Source organism: Ursus maritimus, unplaced genomic scaffold (assembly GCF_017311325.1).
Source record: "Ursus maritimus isolate PB19 unplaced genomic scaffold, ASM1731132v1 scaffold_4, whole genome shotgun sequence".
Classification (NCBI taxonomy): Eukaryota; Metazoa; Chordata; class Mammalia; order Carnivora; family Ursidae; genus Ursus; species Ursus maritimus.
In genome coordinates, this window is record NW_024426552.1 from 6171193 (window position 1) to 6194400 (window position 23208).

The 23208-nt window shown below is 43.8% G+C and overlaps 1 protein-coding gene across 1 annotated transcript; it reads left to right on the plus strand.

Annotated features, from left to right (window-relative positions):
* The first annotated feature begins 17206 nt into the window (after positions 1-17206).
* On the plus strand, positions 17207-22903 carry HMGN1 (high mobility group nucleosome binding domain 1). The gene is made up of 6 exons (XM_040621893.1): positions 17207-17362; positions 17731-17763; positions 17843-17872; positions 17956-18006; positions 21010-21138; positions 22715-22903. The coding sequence occupies exons 1-6, from the start codon at positions 17348-17350 to the stop codon at positions 22760-22762; spliced, it is 306 nt and encodes a 101-aa protein (XP_040477827.1). The 5' UTR covers positions 17207-17347; the 3' UTR covers positions 22763-22903.
* The last annotated feature ends 305 nt before the right edge of the window (positions 22904-23208 follow it).

The window sequence follows — 23208 nt, forward strand, 5'->3', positions numbered from 1 at the left end:
CACATTTACATTCAGAGTAACTATTGAGAGATGAATTTAGTGCCATTGTATTACCTATAAAGTCACTGTTTCTGTATATTGATTCTGTTCCTTTCTGGTGTATGTTACTTTTAGGCTCTCTCTTTGCTTGAAGGATCCCTTTTAATATTTCTCATAGGGCTGGTTTGTTCATCACAAATTCTTTTAGTTTCTCTTTGTCCTGGAAGCTTTTTATCTCTCCTTCTATTTTGAATGACAGCCTAAGTGTCTGTTTGTCCTGGAAGCTTTTTATCTCTCCTTCTATTTTGAATGACATTCTAGCTGGATAAAGTATTCTTGGCTGCATATTTTTCTTACTTAGCACCCTGAATATATCATGCCAGTCTTTTCTGGTCTACCAGGACTCTGCATAGGACTGCTACCAATCTAATGTTTCTACCCTTGTAGGTTATGGGCCTCTTGTTCTGAGTTGCTTTCAGGATTTTCTCTTTGCCTCTAAGATCCGCAAGTTTCACTACTGTATGTCGGGGTGTTGACTTATTTTTATTGATTTTGAGGGGGTTCCTCTGTGCCTCTTGGACTTGGATGCCTGTTTCCTTCCCCAGATTAGGGAAGTTCTCCACTATAATTTGTTTCAACATACCTTCTGGCATCTCCCCCTCTCTCTTTTCTCTTCTTCTGGGATCCTAATTATTCTAATATTGTTTTGCTTTATGGTATCACTTATCTCTGGAATTCTCCCCTCGTGATCCAGTAGTTATCTCTCTTTTTCTCAGCTTCTTTATTCTCCATCATTTCATCTTCTATATCACTAATTCTCTCTTCTGCCTCATTTATCCTAGCAGTTAGAGCCTCCATTTTTTATTGCAGCTCATTAATAGCCTTTTTTGTTTCGACTTGATTAGATCTTAGTTCTGTTATTTCTCCAGAAAGGGATTCTCTAGTATCCTGTATGCTTTTTTCAAGCCCAGCTAGTAACTTTATAATCGTTATTCTGAACTCTAGTTCTGACATCTTACTTATGTCCATACTGATTATGTCCCTGGCAGTCAGTACTGCCTTTTATTCTCTTTTTTGAGGTGAGTTTTTCTGTTTTGTCATTCTGTCCAGAGAAGTATAGATGAGCAAGAGAACAAAATACTAAAATAGCAACAACAACCCCAGAGAAATATATACTAAACAAATCAGAAGAGACCCAAAACCAAAAAAAAAAAAAAGTTTTCTAATTAACATATAATGTATTATTTGTTTCAGGTGTACAGGTCTGTGATTCATCAGTCTTATATAATACCCAGTGCTCATCACAACACATACCCTCCCCAATGTCCATCACCCAGTTACCCCAGCCCATCCCCCCCTCCCCTCCAGCAACCTTCAATTTATTTCCTAAGATTAAGAGTGTCTTATGGCTTTCTCTCTGTGGTTTTGTCTTGTTTCATGAAAAAAAAATTTTTTTTTAAGAATATAATCAGACAGGTGAACCGAATAGAGCAATACACTAGATCCTGTCTGTATTTTGGTCTGTTTGTTAGAAAACTAGATCCCAAAATTTAAAGAAAGAAAAAATTATGTATGTACAAAAAGAAAATTAAATACAATGAAAGGCTAGAATATAACTGTAAAAATTAAAAAAGACCCAAAAAGGGGGAAAAATAAGGAATATAAACAGACAGGTGAACAGAACAGAGCAATACACTATATCCTGAATGTACTGTCATCAGTTTGTTAGAAGACTCTATATCTCAAAATTTTAAGAAAAACGTATATATATACAAAAATAAAATTAAATACATTGAATGGATAGAATGTAACTGTAAAGATGAAAATTTAAAAAGACTTTAACAAAACAAACAAAAATACAAAAAGAAAAAAAGAAGAGGAAAGAAAAAAAAACACAAGAGAATATGATCACACAGGTGAAGAGAACAGAGCCATACACTAGATTCTGGGTGTATTTTGGTCTTTTTGTTAGAAGAAACTGCATCCCAAAAGTGTAAAAAAGAAAAGCTTATATATATACAAAAATAAAATTAAATACAATGAAAGGATAGAATGTAACTGTAAAAATAAAAATTAAAAATATTTTTAAAAGGAGTTGATAAAATAAGAAATTCATTGAAAAAGGAATGAGGAGAAAAAAATAAAATGAAAGACTAAAGAATCGTGGGCAAAAACCCATGAATTCTATATACTGTTTTCCCCTAGGCTGAAATATGGCAGTTCTCTATGATCGGTAACCTTGGTCTCAGCCGGATGTTCTTGCTGAACCTTTGCGGGAGGGGCCTGTTGCACTGAGTCTCAAGTGTCTTTGCTCCAGATGGAGTTGCAACCCCCTTGCCAGGGGGTCAGGCTAAGCAGTCTGCCCCGGATTGCTCTTTGTGGCTTTTGTTCCCTGAAGGCTTACCGTGCTGCTTTAGAGGATGAGAATGAAAACGATGGCCTCCCAATCTCCAGCCCGGAGCCGAGAGCTTGGGGCCCCACTCCTCAATGCGCCCTCAGGGAAAAGCAGTCAATCACTCCTGTCTCCCTGGTCTCTGTCGGCACTCTGTGCTCACCTGGACTGTGACTGAGCACTTCTGTCTCAGGCAGGCGACCCCATTTCAAGTCTCCAAACCCTGCAGACTGCAGCAGCGCACTCCTGTGCTTCTCCTTCCTGGGGAGGAAGGGGGTGCTCGCTCATTCTGCCATTTTTTTGGGCCCCTGCTCGGAGACCAGTTGCCCAACTGAGTGGTGGTTTGGGGTTTATGGCAACCCCGAGCTGAGAGCTCACTCCTGGGCTCGCTGATTGCAGCTGGCTTCCCCGCTCCAATACCTGGGAAATCTGCCACCCTCAGACACCCCCAGTCTTCCTGTGACCCTGGGGATCCTGAGACCACACTGTCCCACATAGCATCCCTCCCCCGTTCACCACCTGAGCGCCTTTCAGGCAGAGACGGCCCTCACTAGAACAGACTTCTAAAAGTTCTGATTTGCCCTCCGGGGCTATATCACTTTCCGGATGCCAGCTTTCAGAGGCTCCCCACCCCGCCATTTATCTTCCCATGTATCACCTCGGATTCACTTCTCCACACCTCCTACCTCACAGAAAGTGGTCACTTTTCCATTTGGAGAGTTGCAGCTATTCTTTTCTTCAATCTCCAGTTGAGTGTGCAGGTGTTCAGAAGAATTTGATGGCTATTCTAGCTGAATTCCTGGGGCCTGATGAAACTAAGGTCTCCTACTCCTCCACCATCTTGGACTCTTCCCTACTCAGAATGTCCAATTCTTATAAACACTTGCCTTTAAGCCAATTAAATAGAGCTCTTTTACAAATTAATTTTAACAATACCATCCAGAGACAGTGAAAAAACCTCACATTTATAACACACGTGGACACATATACACAAACAAGATGCAAACAAAATCTAGCCTTTGTTTCATTAATATTTGTGGAGAGGACATTAAAGACCCAATTTTCAAATAGCTCCCTTTTATTAAAACAAATTAAATTGCAAGGTAGCATTATAATTATGGATCCATGAATTAGTCATTTCCCATTTTGAATATAACATGGCTGGTTTTGTCCAAAGATGGCAAAAGCTACAGCAACAAATAAACCAAACGAGGCCCAGAATACCTCTGTGAGTGTTGGTTCCTCTCAGAAGCCAAGTGCTTCACTGACTCAACCCAACAGCTTCCTACTTTCTGGTTACTTAATCTTACAGCCTGCTTTCTTTAATTGTGTGCACAAGAAAAATAATTTGGGGGTCGCCTGGCTGGCTCAGTTGGTAGAGGATGCAACTCTTGATCTAGGGGTTGTAAGTTCAAGGCCCACACTGGAGATTACTCAAAATAAAATCTTAAAAAACAAACAAACAAACAAGAACTGATTTAGACATGTCAAAAGGACCCTGCCTGGGCCATCCAAGACAGGTTATCCTTAAATTTTTCCACTGGGGTGCCTGGATGACTCAGTCAGCCGGGTGTTCAACTCTTGGTGTTAGCTCAGGTCTTGGTCTCGGGGTCTTGATCTCAGGGTCATGAGGTCAGCCCCATGTTGTTTAAAAAAAAAAAAAAAGTTCCCTGCTTGAGTAAGCACTTGCAAGTAGAGGCTCCCTATGTGTCGTACATACAGCTTACTGGAGTTCCTGTGGGTGGTTGTTGGTTTTCTGGGAGCTGTTTGGCTTTTCAAGCACAATTCCCTACTCATTTTGGTTTCCATTTTGGAATAAGACTTGGGCAAAATCTAAGGATGTTGAGTGTGATGGATCAAGAGGGTAGTGCTTGCGAGTGTCACTTCCAAATAGCCATACTACACTCTTATGCGTCTCAGTTTCCCCAGTGGGCTCTAAGACCATTGAGGGGGCTGGGGCACCTGGGCGGCTCAGTCAGTTAAGTGTCTGACTGTTGATCTCAGCTCAGGTCTTGATCGCAGGGTTGTGAGTTCAAGCCCTGTGCTGGGGTCCACACTAGGTATGGAGCCTACTTAAAAAAAAAGAAAAAAGAAAAAAAAGACCACTGAGTACGGCTCGAAGCACTGGGTGATCAATTCTTAGGTATGTGTCCCTGGACGAGCCAATCGCTAATTATCTTAGGAGATGGGAAATCCCTATGGGACCCTACACATCTCAAGGAATACCCTCAGGCCCTTCCGCTCGGCTTTCAGTCGCTTGAAAGTGCCTGCAGGCCAGAAAGAGCAAGTGCCCCTTTTCTTCGGAGCTGAGTGATTCAGTCTCTCATATTTCTAGCCAGAAAATTTACTCAAGCCTTATATTAATAACATCAATTAGTATAATGTCAAATTAAAACAAGCTACCCATAATGCCAACTTCTCTAGATTATTCCCACCTAGAGAACATTACCAGTGAGCCTTAACAGCTTGAATAAAAGTCAGGACTGTTAAGCTGAGGATGTCTGGATATCAGCAGAACTCACCAGATAAACCTGTGAGGTGCTAAGAAGCTAGAGGGGCACAAAGGGGCCCTGCTGATACCAAGCAGCAGGCCTGGAGGACCCCCAGGTGTTTCTCAGGCTAGCTGCTCTGATATCCTGCCCACTGCGCCAAGAGATGCCGATGCAAAATGAACAAAACTTAAATTTTAAAGAGAAAAGAAATGTTTCATTCGAGCCCAAGTTAGGGCAGCTGCTAGGAAAACACGCTCTTCACAGGGACGGAAGTGCTCTGGAGAATGAATAGTTTTTACAGGGTTATATATTTTTATATCCTGTAAAAGCTCAAAAGATTATAGATTAGCATATAGGCAGGAATCACAAGTCTTACCACAAAGGAATGCAGGGAGTAGAAGTATTGATCGATATCTCGGGACAACTCGGTTTCCCTTTAGGCTACTTATTCACAAAGCAGGTGTAGAATGCATGGATGGTTGGGCCATTAATCAGGCTTTTGGTTTAAACAAAGTTTCTGTACAGTCATGCTGACTTAGAAAGAAATCTAAACTGACACCCCTTGTATATCAGGCCCTTAGAGAGTTTTTCTCTCATCACTGCAAATTTCTGCTTCAAGAAAACGTCAAGTGTTCAACAGTGGTAGAATGAATTCTTTCTGTGGAATGGCGTCTTGGCCGGTAGGTGAGGCTGAACTCACCAAACTGAAAGACAGGCTTGGAGCTTGTCCCTCCCCCTGTCCCTGCTGCTGGACCATCCGCAGCTATAGTCAGACTACTGGCTCCTCTACTCACTAGAGACTTAGTTCGGTGAATTAGGAAGGACAAACAACTCATGAAGTGATAGCATTTCCTCCTGCCTTCCTGTCTCCCTCCCCAGCGTCTGCCTCTCAGGCAGAGGAAGAGGGCATCCCTGTTCTCCACCCCCTACCAGACCACACTACAACACCAGCACATCCCTCAAGTAAGAGGATCTCCAATTCCTGGCAAGGCAAGAATTTGACAAAAAACAAACAAGCAAACAAACAAAAACCCTGAAGAATGTCCCTGACTGTGCAGCAGAGGAGGGAGAGAACCAGCAGTACCCGGCCTTCGAAGACAACCCAATTTGAACAACTCAGATCTCTCCTACTGCTTCATTTGGATAGCTCTCGAAAAGAGCACTAACAATTAAAGGCTGAATTATTCTACTAACATGTGGAAAGAAAGTATGAAAGCCAGAACATCTCTGTATCAATCAGTCTATATCTAGTTCAGGTTAAGCCAGCAATCACGCCCCTCCTACCTCTGCTTCCATTGTCACATCTTCTCTGACCCTCCTATGTTCCTCCTTATTGAGTGAAGTGGATCCAGATGGATAAGACAGGATAATCTTCCTCCCCATTTAAAAACCTTTAACTTCATTACATCTGTAAAGTCCTTTGGGCTACAAAAGGTAACATAGTCACAGGTCCTGGCCATCAAACAGTGGACATCTGGGGGAGCAGGGCATTATTCTGCCTACTATAAAGACCATATCATTGTGAAAACGAACCAAGATGACAACAAGAACAACTCCACAGAGAAGCAGCCTCTTATCAGCTTATTCATGAACTTGGTGTTGAAATGTCAGAGGGAGGCCACAAGGTTCCAAGTGCCATTGGAGAAATAATCAGAAGCACTACAATAGCTATTAGATGAGTCAAGAGACACACCTGACTGGAGAAATACGAAAAGTGGGGCATGCACCAGAGACTGAGGAATCCCCAAAGAAAGTTCAGTTGGCAATTCTGTTGTTAAAAACTTGGAGATCTCTGAGTAGAACAAATCCAATGAAGAATGTTGGTTTCTCCTAGGTATCGGTATACATCATGAAAATAACTGGATTTGAAATCCTGGTCAAGAAATGGACTTTCAATGGTCAAATACCAACAGAGATGATGGTACCAAAGATAAGCATCAAAGATCAAAGAGCCCTGTGGGTAGGCAAACAAGACGCCAAACCTTGGCAAATTTCAATGGCAATATTTACAACATTCTAAGAGCTAGATTTAAAGATGGTTCAAAACAGCAAAATTCAGCAGAAGAATCCTTCCCAACCTTAGGAAGATTAGAAATGGAATTCAGGGGGCGCCTGGGTGGCTCAGTCGTTAAGCATCTGCCTTCGGCCCAGTGCGTGATCCCGCCATTCTGGGATCGAGCACCGCATCAGGCTCCTCCGCTGGGAGCCTGCTTCTTCCTCTCCCACTCCCCCTGCTTGTGTTCCCTCTCTCACTGGCTGTCTCTCTCTCTGTCAAATGAATAAATAAAATCTTTAAAAAAAAAAAAAAGAAATGGAATTGAGGGTGGATCAATGAACGAGTCCTAGACCTGCTGCTCTACATGCTAAGTTGAGTGGTCGGGCAAACCAATCAGGTAGTGGTGAATTTGGGCAAAAGGAGGAAAACCATTTAGAGAAGTACATGTTTGGAAAAAATAGTGCTAGAATTAATATTACAGTGAGAAATACAATCCAAAGACTAGAGCCAATAACATTAAATAGTCAAAGCTGTTCACAAACTCAGAAACAGAGTGACACTGTTCATTCTGAGGAACATAATTCACCTAGGGGAACTAAATCTTTACACAACATTAGGTCTTGCAGGTCTATAATGAGACAGATATAGAACACAGAAGTACCCCATTCCTTAATTCAAAACTTGAGTCAAGTACAGCAATGGAAAAAGAAGAATCCAGTGAGTCACAGCTGCTACCAACTCCATCCAAATATCGCACTAGACGGTCAAGTTAAAAAAAAAAAAAAGGTATTCAGCCTGTAGAAAATAAAGACTGGAATAGCATTACAAATGGGTCTCCATCCAGAGCAAGGTGCACAGAAAATACAAACACCATTGAGAGCAGCAGCGGGGGCTTTCATCAAATCATTGTTTGCTCAGAACTGACAGGTCCTAGAGCCTCTGACAATTCCACCTCATAGGGCTTCAGAGAATGGGTTTAGCAAGAACTATATCCATGGCTTTTATGTCAATTTTCAGCTCATCGTGACTGGGATTGGAGAAAAGAGTTCTCTAATGGAAACCAAATCTTGGTCAGAGACTCAAAGGAATGTCAGCAGTGACTAGAAATGTGTCCAGAACTTGAGTGACTTGGGGTCAGTTATTCAGAGGGGCCAATGCAAGGTGATTCCTCTTGCGACAGGCACAACCAGAAGGCAGCACTGAAATGCAAGGTGAAAGAAAGACTGCCTCGACTCTTTCCAACACAGTGAGAACAGAAAGGATACAGAGAAGTCACAATTTAGTGGAAACTGAACATACCTATTCCCAGCTTTGCCCACTTGGTTTTACTAAATGATGATGACAATGATGATGATGGTGGTGGTGGTGATGAAGATGATGATGATGATGGTGGTGGTGATGGTGGTGATGATGGTGGTGGTGGTGGTGATGATGATGATGATAGTGGTTGTGATGATGGTGGTGGTGATGGTGGTGGTGATGGTGGTGGTGATGATGATGATGGTGGTGGTGATGGTGATGATGGTGATGATGGTGATGAAGATGATGATGATAGTGGTTGTGATGATGGTAGGGGTGATGGTGGTGATGATGATGATGATGAAGATGATGATGATAGTGGTTGTGATGGTGGTGGTGGTGGTGATGGTGGTGGTGGTGCTAGTGGTCACATACAGGGTTGAATCACAGAGCAGACTGACATTTTTTTCCATTAAGAACTAGAGGTACATCAGCGCTCAGGTGGATTAAGTAAAATCTGCAGTGTTTGTTTCGGTGACTGGCACAAACCAAGCACAGGCAGTGACCTCAAATGCACAAATTTCATGGCCTCATGGTGCTCATTAGCTGTCAGAGACTTGCATGTGTCCTGTCTGTTGGCAGCCTGCTTTAGGATCCAAGACAGCTAATGAGGAATGAAGTGTCAGGATCTCCTGGAAAACTACATTTCAGTGTAGCTGAATATTTAAGCAGTCTCGAGTGTGAGCACACAGAAGCATACGTACACGTGTGTTAGGAGATAATCAGACAGAAAAATGTAACAGCTTGTAATCTGAGCTAATTTGCTGTGTTTCCTAACTTGTTAAAAAACACATAAAAATTTTAAATGTAAATGTTAAATTATCTTTAAAAGTAGTACACTTAGTGATTGAACAACATTGTAAATGTACTAATGCCACTGGATTGTACACTTAAAAATAGTTAGCTGCAGGGGCACCTGGGTGGCTCAGTCAGTGAAGCGTCTGCCTTTGGCTCAAGTCATGATCCTAGGGTCCTGGGATCGAGTCCCGCATCAGGCTCCCTGCTCAGCAGGAGTCTGCTTCTCTCTGCCCCTCCCCCTGCTTGTGCTCTTTCACTCTTGTTCTCTCTCTCAAATAGATAAATAAAACCTTTAAAAACACAGTTGCATGTTATATGAATTTTACTTCAATTTAAGAAAAATACTGGTAGAACCAAATAACCTTTTAAATGTTTTTAAGTCTCTGTTAGGCTATGCCCTTCCGAACATGCAAAATTGAGTAGTTTAAAATACTATTAGCATTAGTGCAATTTATTTCATTTACTTCTCAAATTTTCCCAGGCTCTGGAATATGTCCAGAAGACATGTATCTCTACATAAATCTTTCATTAGCTTTCAAAATTTTTTTATTTTAAAATAATTTCAAATTTATAGAAATGTGAAAAATTAAAAATGAAGTCAAGAGTCAGGCTCATCTATTTTTGCTAACAATGCTGTATCTGGCTTCTCTGAATGGAAAGGAAAATGAGAAGACATTCAGATGGGAATAACACTTTAGATTATTTGACTATAATGAAATGTCACATTAGCTTCCCTCTCCTGTTTTTTCCTTAATGCAAATTACATCAAAGTGAAGTCTTCATCAGTTATAATGCTTCTGAGAAAGGACTCAGAAAAACACATTTATTTCAAAAGACCCTTGAACAACACAGGGGTTAGGGGAGCTAACTCCCATGCAGTTGAAAATCCATCCATAACTTCTGACTCCCCAAAAACTTAACAACTAATAGCCTATTGTTTCAGAAGCTTTACCAGTCACATTAACAGCCAATTAACACAAATTTTGTACGTTATACGTATTATATACTGTACTCTTATAATCAAGCTAGAGAAAAGAAAATTTAAAAAATCGTACGGAAGAGAAAATACGTTTACAGTACTCTAGTGTGTGTATCGAAAAAAATCTGCATATAGGTGGACCCCTGTAGTTCAAACCCATGTTGCTCCAGAGTCAAATGTATCTGAATAATGTAGAAGTAGCATTAAGAGAACTTTTTTTTTTTTGGCTTTTAGCTGTTATTCTGGCCAACACTCCAAACCACAGATGTGGGGCAATGTCTAACCAAAGGAAACCGTGTCCTCCTGTAGGTTACGAATGGGGCATCCCTCAAACCATGTCAGCTGAACACATTTTTACCACTGCCTCTGCCTTCAGAGTTCACAGAAGCCAGGGGAACCTTGAACTCCTTCATGCGATCTCCAGAGTCAGGGATAACAAGTGCCCCTTCACAATGGAGTAGAATATTTCTGCTCAAGTCTCAAATAGTATGAAGTGGCTGCCCATTTGACGGGGTGATTCTCTCTGGAAACCACAGAAGCTGAGTGATCTGGAAGAGATGCAGGGAGTGTTCCTGAGATGAAAGTGTGCTCCCAAAATTCAAACATTGAAACCTAATCCCCATTGGGATGGTATCTGGGGGGTGGGGGGCTTTGGGAGGTGACTAGATCATGGGGGTGGAGCCCTTGTGAATGGGATCAGCGTCCTTATAAAGAGACCCCAGAGAGCTGCTTTCCCCTTTCTCCCGAGTTGAGGACACGGCGAGAACACAGCCATCTATGAACCAGGAAACAGGTTCTCACCAAACATCGCAACTACCAGAGCCTTGACCTTGGACTTCCCAGCCTCCAGAACTGCGAGAAATAAACGTCTGTTGTTTATAAGCCGCCCACAGTCTATGGTATTTTGCTACAGCAGCCGGCACAGGCTAAGAAGCTTCCTTTCCATGTTTGGAAAGGCAAGATTCACCTGCGAGCAGAAAAGAATAACATGACCAATTTGTAGCTGGCTTAGTGTTTTTCCTAAAATAGTAATCAGGACTATGGACTGTTGAACAGGAAGCTCATAATAACAGTAATTCCAATTATCTTAGCTAATAATAATTATTTATATAGTCATGAAGCCATAAAGTTTGCAACCAGGCTAGAAACATACAATGCATGGTGACTCCTACCACTATTGGTCATCTTAGGGCTGCGTTCCGGCGTTTCTGGCCAACTCATTCAGCATAGTGGTCGTCAAAAGCTCTGCATGGGGCCCTGTAGTTTTGCTCTCCTCTGCTCCCCTTGCATCTCACTCTCCCACAACAGCTGGGATACCCAACAGCGCAGTGACCAGTAGGCACTCGGTGTTCCGACATCATCTCCCTCATACCCGCTCTTGCTCACAGGCTCGTCTCACACCTACCACAGTTTATCTTCTGTCTTCGCTCCCCAGACACACTGGCCCAGAGACTGGGCTTCTCTCCAGAAGTGTGGCGCAGCACAGCACAGTGGGGGCTGGAATACATTCTCAGTTCCTCTTGTCCTCTCCCCTTTCTAACTTGAACCTGGTTTCTGTCCTACCACTCACTGAAACTGCTCCATCAGGACAATCGGTGACATCGTACATTGTCAAGGTAGGGGGCACTTTACAATCTCCATGTGACCTCTCCACGGTCCTGCACACCTCTTCTTTCATCCCTCGCTGGGTGAATTGCTCCCCATCCACACAGCCTAGTGGGCACACGAGTCTCAGCCCATTGCCCTCCTTATCCTTCCTAACAGAGACCTTATTTTGCTCAGGTATCCATTCCCTCCATTCCTGGCCCTACCTCCAACTCCAGGGGTGGGTTTGATTTGATCTAAGGGTGTCCTGTTCCCCTTGCATGTGACCCAATTCTGGGCAAGAAGTAAAGGCAATCGAGAGAGGGCTTCTGGGAAAAGAGACATTCTTTCTCTGGCTGTTATAAATCTGGATGTGATGCGTGGGATTCCACTTCCAACTGAGGATGAAGCTAAGTCAGAAAGAGGCACAACAGAAGAGAGAAAAGAACCTAGACCGTGACAACACATTAAGCTGCTGAATCTTCCAGTCCAGAACATTCGGCCATGGGAGATAATCCATTTCCTTACGCTTATGCTAATTGGGTTTCTACTGCTCATAGCCAAAAGTCTCTCTCCTCTCCCTGGCCCCAGTCCCCTGAAGAGTCTTGTCAGTCCCCCGCCCCCACCACCAAAAGATATCCCAAATCCCTCCTTCCACAGACCTCCTTCCCCGAAGCCAACGTTCCTTGGCTAGACTGCTTTACAAGGTCTCTTCTGGTCAGATGTCTTCTGGCAACAACTGACTTCATGTGTTAACCTCTCAAGCTGACCTCACCTCCACTTGGGAGTCCAGACCAGTGACATCAGTTCCCACTGCAGCCCTTCATTGCTTCCTCACTGCCTCACACATCCTCGCCCCTGTCTGCTTCTCTACGCACATTTCTCTTCTTCGAACACGCCAAGGCTGACCCTACCTCAGGACCTTTGTACTAGCTGTTTCCTCTGTCCTGAAGCCTATTCCTGCAGAGCAACCAAAGGCCCAGGACACCTGACCCTTCACTTCTCCCCTCAGAGGCCCTCTCCGACTCCCCCATCGGCAGCAGCCCCATTCGGCACACCTCCAGCATGCTGCATATTGTGACACTTTTCCTTCCTTCAAGGCACCATTGCTATGTGAAAGTATCTTGTTCACGTCTTTATTGTACTCCCACTAGAATGACAGCCCCACGAGGACAGGTGGCTTAACTCCTGTGTTCACAGCTACATCCTCAGCACCTAGGACACCTGACACAGGGGAGGCAAACTGCTCACTATTATTGATTTCACTCTCTCAGTTTCCCTCGGAACCCTGCCTATCGCCAGCAGTTCTGCCTTAGATTAGGTTCGGGATTCTCCTCTCTAGACAACCTCAGTCACCCTGTACCATCAACCAGCCTGCATCAGCGCACGATTTTCCAAAGCGGGGCATGTGGAGTGCAGGGTGCAGTGGTGGTGAGGACACTTGTGCGAATGGATACAAAGATCCTGAGGGTTCTTGAGGAATTTTTAAAATGTTGTTTCCGTGCGGTTATCCGACAGTCTGGATCATCCAGCACAGAGTCTGACTTTTGACCAAGGGCTGCCTAGTTGTAGTGCGTGGGTTGGGTACGTGTTTAGTTTTAGCAACAAGTGGGCCAGCTCTCCGGTTTTATAGGAAAAGCACATCGATGTTCATGGTTATATGTTGCAGCATCCTTTGAAGGAACAAAAGACTGGACACTATTTGAAAGTCAAATCAATAGAGAATTGGTGTAAAAATGTTTGGTACATCTATACAGTGGAATACAATTCAGCAGTAAAAGAAGGACTCTGGTAAGTGCTAATAGGAAACAGACTCCATGAAGGGAAAAATGCAAGGTGCCAAACAGAGGGGAAAACAAGGGGGACAGAAAGCACAGATTCACTTGCTTGTATTCGCACAAAATATTTCTGGAAGGGTACACAAAGAGCAGCATTATTTTCTCCATGGGAGAACTAATATATAGGAGCACAAACGTGGAACAGAGACTTCTCTGGAAATAGATTTGTACCCTTAGAATTTTGAACCACATAAATATTTCTTCCAAAAATAAACAGAAATATAAAAAATGGTGTCTATAATTACCCATGTTTATACACAGGCATCACAAACCGAAATGTCTTCAGAGGCTAGGCAGAAAATACAGGTGAGAAAAACTGGCGGGACCGGGACCCTAGCAAACTGGATAGAGTGCCTTTTTACAAGTTACAAGGTCAAGTGAAGCCCTTGGAATGCACACACAAAGGAGGCCAGGAGAAGTCGAAGAGCTGAATCTGTACGTGAAATCATCTGATTTTGACATGTTACTAAAAAAAACCAACAAAACTTGAAAACTTCATTGCTAATATATATATCCAGAAATGTATACCTAAGTGCACAGCTCAATTAATATTCACAAAGTGACAGGGCACCTGGGTGGCTCAATCGGTTAAGCGTACAACTCTCAGTCTTGGCTCATGTCCTAGGGTCAAGCCCTGAGTGGGCTCTAAGCTCAGGGCAGAGTCTGCTTCAGATTCTCTCTCCCTCTCCCTCCCACTCACTCTCTTCTCCAAATAAATAAGTAAAGTCTTAATACATATATAAATAAATAAATAAATAAAAATAAAAGAAGACCTTGTAATGGACAATAAAAATATATGAAAAACAAAAAGATTAAAAAAGATATTCACAAAGCAAACACAACAGGGCAACCAACATCCAGACCAAGAAACAGAACATGACCAGCCCCCTAAAGTCTCTCTCATCCAGTCATAGCTCCCCACCCCGCCCCCAAAGAGGCACTAACATTCTGACTTCTAACGGACTAGATTCGTTTGCCTGCCTTCGTATGTTATATGAATGGAATCACACCATGTATTCTTTTGGATTTGGCATCTTGCTTTCACCTTTGTGTTTGTGAGACGCACCTGCACTGTTGTAAGTGTAGATGGCTCTTTGTCATGGCTAATAGTCTTCCACTCACTCATCTACTCTGCTGTTGATGGACATTTAGGCTGCTGCTGGTTGGGCCTATGAAAATAGGTCAGCTATGAATATTCTACTCATGCTTTCTAGTGAACAGATGAAAGCAATGTTGTTGGGTGTATTTCTAGGAGTGAATTACTGAGTCATGGAGTACTTGCTTACCTTTAAAAGATACTGCCAAGTGGCTTTCCTATTGAGTTCCGGTTGTTCCACATGCTTATGTTGGCCAATTAAAAAAAAAAATCTGGCCCAAAGCAAACATCATAGGCCACCGGTTTGTCACCTCTGGGCTACTGCATCTTAAATTCTCATGGGAGAAAATTTTTTAAAAGGTAAGTTCAGGGGCGCCTGGGTGGCGCAGTCGTTAAGCTTCTGCCTTTGGCTCAGGGCGTGATCCTGGCGTTCTGGGATAGAGCCCCACATCAGGCTCCTCCGCTGGGAGCCTGCTTCTTCCTCTCCCACTCCCCCTTTGTGTTCCTTCTCTCGCTGGCTGTCTCTCTCTGTCAAATAAATAAATAAAATCTTTAAAAATAAATAAACAAATAAATAAATAAAAGGTAAGTTCAGATCTCAGCCTGTCATTCTCTTCTTAAGACCTTGCAATGTCTCCTTGGATAATGGCCAAACCCCTTAGCCTGGCATCAAATGCCTTCTGCAGGTTGCCTTTCTCATTTTGCCTCTTTTCTCTAATTGTCACTGTCCATTCTCCATGGATCCACCACTGCCATTTAGCAGGCCCTGGAGGACTATCACATTCTAGTGCCTCTGCATGCCCTGGTCTGTGCTGTCCCCCCGCTTGTGGCTTCCCCTTTCCCTTGCTAGGACAGTGTGGGTGCCTTGTCTCTCCGCTAAACTACCATCCAGAGTCCTTGCCATACATGTGCTGTCTGCTGTCTCTCCACCCCAGGGCCTAACATAATGCCTGGGACAGGGCAGGTGCCACAAACTCAGTCACCTTTTTTTTTTTTTTTTTTGTAATGCAGATAGGAGTGGGGAAATAAAGAGAAAAGTGTAAATTTTAATCTTACCCGGCTCCCAGTTGTTTTCCACAGAAGCAACCACTGGCACCACTTTGAAAATTCTTCCTGAGGTGCACGATGAATGTATAACTTCATACTCAATATAGCTATATATTCAGTAGGAACCCTGTAGAAAATAAGGCAGAGATCAGAGACGGGGAGTTGCAATTTTAAACTTAAAGGTCAAGTCAGGCCTCACTGAGAGGGTGATATTTGCGCAAAGACCCTAATGAGGAAGAGAGCCACACTGGTCTGAGGCAGCAGGAACAGCAGGTGCCAAGGCTCCGAGAAGCAGGCGGTGCCTGGCCTGACTGAGAACGGGAAGGTGAAACAGAAGGCGCAGCGATGAAAATCATTGAACTGGACCAAATTGCAGGGGCTTTTATAAGCCACTCTGGACTTCAGGCTTCCATGACTGAGAAGGGAAGACGCTAGGTACTGAGGTCAGGAGGTGCAACACCTGACTAGCGGTTTTGAAATTGACTTCCTCAGTAAGCAGCTGCCTCATCTCTCTCTGTTGCAGCTCGCTATTACATGATGCGATGGTTCCATAGTTTATCCGGGCCTCTCAAATGAGGGACATCTGATCTGTTTCCTATCTTTTGGACGCAAATTACTCCAACGTTTCCTTCTTTTCAAGAATCCCAGCTGACAATTCTGATTTAAAAATGTAAGCCCACACAATTTGTCCTTTTAAACGTAATTTTCTTCTTTATTAAAGAAACTGGATAATACGCGATCTGGTTCCGGGCTTCCCAGATCACCGCCCACCCCCAGCCCCCGCCAAGCCTGATGCTCTTTTTCCACTTTAAAAAGGTGCTTAGGGGAGCAAAAACGGGCTGGAGAGGGTGTGCTTGCTTCCCGCTTCACTTCAGCGCTGGAGAGATCGGCCGGCCCAGGCGTCTGCGAGAGGACACGTCTTGGGGACGGTGGGTACCCCGGCCTCTCAAGGAACAGACGATCTAAAGAATGCGACAGAGAAAGAGCGACCCAGAGCAACCTAGCAGCGGAGCCCGGACTCCGGACAGCCGCGAGCCGAGAGACGTCGCAAAGACCAGCGCCTGCGCAGCGGCACCCGGCGCTGAGCCCGCGCGCTAGCTTTACTTCCCACGACCTCCCCTCTGGCGCCTGCGCAATAAGACCTGCTTCCCGAAGGCCTGCTTCCCGAGGGCCCATAGATAGTCTTTCTTACCGCCCGAGGAGGGAGAACTTGGCTCGCATTTGAATCCATTGTCTCTCCCTTCCCAGTTTATTAGACTAACTATAAATGTTCCATCCCAACTCACACTAGAGGAGATGAACTCGGTCCCTGGGGCTCTCTGGGCGTTAGGAGTACCCAGGTAACCAGGGAGGTTGTGGGTGGGGTCACCCGGCTATCACGTGGCGGGACTCCGCCAATCGGCGCGCAGACCGCACTTTGCGGCTCGGCTTCAAACAAACTACCGTGAGGTGAGAGCGGCCTCTGGGGCCCCGCCCCCCTCGCCTGGGTCTGGGGCCCCGCGAGACGGCGGGTGGGGGTGGGGGTGCCGGGAGCGGGGGCGGGGCGCAGTGGTCGAGTGACGGCCCGCCTCACCTATTCCGGGCGCGGGCCGCGGCGCGGTGGGCCCCACAGCCAATGGGCGGGGGCGGGGGGCGGCCCGGCCGGCGGGGAGGAAAGCCCGGCCGAGGACGCGGGGGGGGGGCGGGCTCCCAATCCGGTTCCATCCGGTTCTCCCACCGCCCCCGCGGCGGGTCGCAGCAGCTCGGGCGGCGGGAGGAGCGGCAGCGGCCAGGCAGCCCAGCTTCGCGAAGGCTCTCGGCGCGCCGCTGCCCGCAGGCACCCGGCACGCGCCCGCCCCGCCGCCACGATGCCCAAGAGGAAGGTGAGCGGCGGCCGCGGCCCGTACGCGCGCCCTCCGCCGCCTGGCCCGCCGCGGCCGCCCCTACGAGGCCCGAGGCCCGCCGCGCTCACGGCGGCGCTGGGCCCGACGGGCGCCCCGGGACCCGCAGCGGGCGGGCGGGCGGGCTGGCTGCGAGCGCGCGCGCGGCGGCCCGGGCGCGGCGTTCTGGAACGTTCGGCGGCCGAGGAGCCGGGTGGGAGATTCGAACGCGGCGGCGGGAAGCCGCTGACGTCACGCGGCCGGGCATTGTTCTGGCGGGCGGGCGTGGGGCGGGCGTGGGGCGGGCGCGGGGCGCGCGGGCACTTTTGTTTGCGGGCTGCGCTCACTCGCGCGTGTGCTTCCTTCCGCAGGTCAGCTCCGCCGAGGGGGCGGCGAAGGAGGAGGTAAGAGCCCGCGCCTCTGCCGGGGGGTGGGTCCCGTTTGCGCTTCACCCCTCACTCCTTGTCCTTTTCTCTCCTAAAGCCCAAGAGGAGGTCGGCGAGGTTGTCGGCTGTAAGTAGAGCGAGCCCCGTAACCGTTTCTTTTCCGCGGGGTTGTGCCCGGTGAAGACACTCAGTGCTGCCTTTGCCTTTCAGAAACCTGCTCCTGCGAAAGTGGAAACGAAGCCAAAAAAGGCGGCCGGAAAGGTAGGCTCCAAACTTGGGAGACCGCGCGCGGTGTCTGGGAGCTGCTGCGGCGCTGCTTGACGTGTGACTTTTTCCTACTAGAAAGCCATCCCCAGCGACTCTTAGGTCTTGTGACATTGTTAGTGATTAAGCTCTTGACTCCGAGAGTCTCAGATGTCATACTTGCCTGAAATGTGGACGTTGTCTCCTATTTTCCTACTTAAATTTTATATCGTAATGGTAACAGTGACCAACCTGTTACCTTTTCTGGGCTGGGTAAGAAAAACTAATAATAATGATATGGTGCCACTGTTTTTTTTACGAGAATATAACGTGTCGCGTTCATGGTGCTGCAGAATTTGAGACTTCAGACGACCGAAAGTACTCGTAAGTCTAGCTGACGAAGGAAATCCGTTCTGGCGTTGTTGTGTACGTCATGGTGAGCGCTGGCCCGTAGGTTGTAGACTTGTGCTTAATCCTCTTGATAACCTGAAAGCCACGGTTGAGACCTAAAGTGTAGGTTTTTGCGGATAAAGTTCTCAATCCTGTGTGCAGGCGGTACACCGAGACGGTGTTCTCGGAGAACATAAGTATTGTGTTTTGTCTGTTTTGTAACTATGTATAAAGAGTACACTACAGCGTTTTACCCTAAGAAACTGAGTTAACCCTAACCTCGTTAGAGTTGTTTGCCTGGAATCGATTCACGATTGCATTGTTCGCATTGAAGGTCTCTGAAATGAAGTTCTGGCATTTATGTAATGTTCGAAAACTTATGTTGAGAAAGCACAGTGTATGTAAATCATTACAACTTTGATTTTGGGTGTAGCATTGAAACTGTCCTCTGCAAAGCTGTCACTGTCTTAGGGGAAATTCGTGGTATGATTAATTTCTGTGCAGTTAAAACTTGAGGGAGAGTTTGGTGTTAGACCCCTTTTGTGGAAGTATAGGTGGAAGCCTAGCACTGCATAACCAAAGGTTTTGTTTCCAACTCTTTATTTTAAACATTGTACAGAAATGAATGTGAAAGTTAAGTAGAAAGTTCTATTTTTTCTAAGTATTCAAAGAAGGTATAAGCATAGTATGTTAACTTGGTATTTCTCACACAAAAGGTGAAACAATAACTCTCTGTATAAAAAGTTAAGTAAAACAGGAACTTTTCATGAAGGCCAAAAAAATAGCGGATCTTGTTGCATAATGATGGAATGAACTGTGTACTATAATTACCCATTTTTGTTTGGGATTTTTTTAATAAACCAATTGGCTGAAGTACTGTGCCTGTTTCCCTCTTAAATTTTTCTTCCTTATTTACCCCTTCCTGTATTTTTATTTGCCCCCAAAACTTTTTTAGTGAAAATGCTCAGATTTTACCCTCAGTTGGGTTTGGGACATCAGGTGTAATCAACACATTTCTTTCTCTCACTGCGAGGCCAACAGGTAAGTCTACATGTCCATGTTCCTTGAGAAACATGTGTCAACTCAGTGTCGCCAAAGGAAAAATGTGGAGTGGGGGCTTTGTTTTACTTGCGTTTCGGTAGCACACCCTTCATAATCCAATTTAAAGCCTTAATGGAAGGTAAATACTTGATGTGTTGATTACAGTGTAGGCACGCTGTTTTTAAAGTATATGTAAAACTCTGTGAGATTATGACTTGTATAATTTTCTTACAAGTATTTTGGGGATTGAAACATGTATTAGGAAAACATTGTTTTACTTTTTTTCATCTATTGTTCCTGTTATTAGTTAAAAGTGGTATTATTTCCATCCAGGTTATTGTGTATTTTGTTTTCACTTCTAAGGATTTACATTTTTTATACTATCGCCATAGTGGTTAGAAAATTAATGAGAAATCTCAAGAAATCAGATTATAGAATAGCTTTTAACTACAGAGGTGATTTTGACACTTCATGATATCAGTGTGTGAGGAGTGCTATCCCAAATACGTTTGTTTTCATAATTGATAGATTAATTCTGGGCCACTTGGCTGGCTCAGTCGGTAGATCATGATCTCAGAGTTGTGAATTTGAGCCCCACGTTGGGCGTAGAGCTCACTAAAAAATAATAATTTATGGTTCATTCTAAAGATGGTGTATTATTAGTAGCTGTCATGTTGTCTTTATATATGGAATGCCATCATTGGTTCAGAATTGGTTACACTGGTTTTTTTCCCCCAGTCTTAGCTTTGAAGTTGTGAGGTCTACCTGCATGTCTCTGTGGCTGTTTAACTCAAATATTGGTCAGTACTGACAGGGGACTTTGATACAGCTCACTGGTGACCAAACTTAATTTGGCTGTTGGTGCATTCTTTATTTACAGGGAATAAATACTAAATGTTCAAACTTCTTCCCCATTGATGGATGGTATCCAAAAAGTTTTTTGTTGCTTAACAATGGCTTAAATTTTGAATGTCTTTTATTGTCATACTAATATGTGTGCTTTTCAGATTCTTCCAACATGTAAATGAAAACGATAAACTCAATTGATCCTTTTAGCTACTCGTTACATGATATCAAGGGATTAGCTGTAGCAGGATAGTCAACCTGACCATTCACCATGGTGCTGTTTTCAGGTGAATGGTCTTACTGTGAGGGTGAATGTCTTGTCAGGACAGTGATTATTTGACAATTTGATTATTATTCAAGCTCAAGAGAACTTTGGGGATGGGTAGGGTTACAGTGGAAAGAGATTTCCTCCACCTGTTCTTCCCCTCGTTGGTTCGGTCGTGTGGAACTTGAGAGACTAGTGGGTTACTGAGGAGGTGGAGGAGGAGTGTAGCCCAGCCTTGAGGGTTACTCAGGGTAAGCCTAGTGAGACTTGATAGTGCGAGTTCTGTTGCAGTTCTGGGCATACAGTGTTGTCCTGACTAGCGCGGACGGACTTTGAGGTGTCTTCTGTAAAAGATGGGTCTTGTCACTCAGGCTGCTGTGCGACCTAGCATTAACATGGCAGCTGTTGGGGACACTATAGCAAGTGAGAAAATGTAAGTGCCAAGGTTATACTTAAAATATATTCTTAATGTATCCTAGGATAAATCTTCAGACAAAAAAGTGCAAACAAAGGGGAAAAGGGGAGCAAAGGGAAAACAGGCTGAAGTGGCTAACCAAGAAGCGAAAGAAGACTTACCTGCAGAAAACGGAGAAACTAAAGATGAGGAGGTCAGAAGTGTTTTGTGTTGTTGATTTGGACTCTGAACAGATGATAAGTTATATATTTTTATATAGCAGATAAGACCGTCTTTGTTTAAAAAATATTAAAGCTTTGCATAGTGACTCCCAAGTGAATAGACAGGTGGTTTTTATGAATTAGATCGTATTTGAAAATGTATATGTTGCTGGCTTCTTTAAATGAGTGAACAAGAAATTTTAATATGCTCAGAACTTCACCAGTAACACATCCACTATCGTACTCAGGGCTCATTAATGTAATTACTTGTGTGTGTTTTAAAAAGTATTTAATTTACTAAGTGATTTAATACTCTTTTTTCTTTCACATAATCTTGGGACTTTGTTTAAAGAAATATTCTAGGCTCTTTTTATTATTGCCATCTCTAGATCTGCTGTAATTTTTTATTATCTAGATATTACTTCAAAAATGTTTTGAATCCATTCCTTATTTGGCACATTTTTCCCATTTCATTTTTGATAAAGAAGTCCAGTTTTCTTAAAAGTGTCTGCTTCTGTTAGGACTAAATAACTTAAATCAAGCAAATAAAAAGACTTCGTGTCCTTATTCTTTACCTTTTTAAGTCATAAAAAGAAGATACTTTTTTTTAAACAAGTAGGCTACAAGTTTTGATAAATAATTTTTCTTAAGCCAAGCCTTTTTCTTTTTTAATGTTATATTGGTTAAACCTGGAAAGATAAATAATTCAGGGTATTTTTAAAACTTTTAGATTTATAGATCAAATGTTAGAACAACCCAAGTACTTATTTCTGATTTGTGGAGTCTAATCAGAATTTACTTTTAATTGGTAGTTCTAACCACACATCAAATATTATGTGATGTTGAGATGAGATTAGTAGTCTAGTTATAAGGGAAGAATTTGACCTTCTAATACGCGTTATCACACTACACCTGTTTTTCATGGTGATTGTGTTCTCGAAGGTTGAATACTGAACAGTTGCACATGGAGGAAACAAAGGGTTAGATTTCTGCAGCACTCTGGTAACATTTCCATCAACCCATCGAGACATAGCCTTATTTTATGTGTTTTCGTTGAATACATGTTGATGATACATTAGCATTGAACTTGGGGCCAACAGAAACAGCACTGTAATTTATGCCTGAATGAATCTCTCCGACGTGTGTATTTTCTCCATAAGGGACATCACAACGTTCTTGCGCTTGGTAGACAGTTGTTATATTTGTCAAGCCAACATCATCAAGAAGCACAAAAAAGATGTGAAATGTGTGGTACTAAATAAACTGCAAAAAAGGCACCAGTTCAGAACTAAAACCACCACCCCAGCTGGGAAGGCACATGTTGATGAACCAGAAAAATGCTTTTAAGTCCGTGGAAGTGCCAGGAGTATTGATTTTGGGGTTACAAATAAATTTTAGTGAATAGGCAAATCGACAAATACACAATCTACATGTAATGAGGATCGTCTGTATTTCCGAGATCTAATCTATATAAGTTAAACTTACATTACATTAAATGTTGAAGCTCTCAAAGATCATTATAATGACACAAATCAAGTATTTGATTATTACTTTTCCTTTGATTTGCAGAGTCCAGCCTCCGATGAAGCAGGAGAGAAAGAAGCCAAGTCCGATTAATACGCATACCATGTCTTATCAGTGGTCCCTGTCTCCCTTCTTGTACAATCCAGAGGAATATTTTTATCAACTATTTTGTAAATGCAAGTTTTTTAGTAGCTCTAGAAACATTTTTAAGAAGGAGGGAATCCCACCTCATCCCATTTTTTAAGTGTAAATGCTTTTTTTTAAGAGGTGAAATCATTTGCTGGTTGTTTATTTTTTGGTACAACCAGGAAATAGTGGGATATTGAATGTGGGAGGCTTTGATTGTCTTGGGTGTCAGCTCAACATTCCATAGATGGGGTAGTTTTTATATCCTATAATACCAAGCATACTAAATGGCATTTTGGAGTCAGTCGTGCATTTAATATGTCTTGAATATTTTAAATTACTTCTGTTCCCGTGTTGTTTTTGGTAGAATTGTTTCCTAAAGAAAACCACTCCTAGATCTTGGCTCTCCCTGT

What these genes read in the sequence shown, in the direction of transcription:
- HMGN1 (XM_040621893.1), top strand. An exon ending in AGGGGGCGGCGAAGGAGGAG is followed by an intron (nt 17,764 to 17,842) that starts GTAAGAGCCCGC and finishes TCTCTCCTAAAG; the next exon opens with CCCAAGAGGAGGTCGGCGAG. An exon ending in GGTCGGCGAGGTTGTCGGCT is followed by an intron (nt 17,873 to 17,955) that starts GTAAGTAGAGCG and finishes TTTGCCTTTCAG; the next exon opens with AAACCTGCTCCTGCGAAAGT.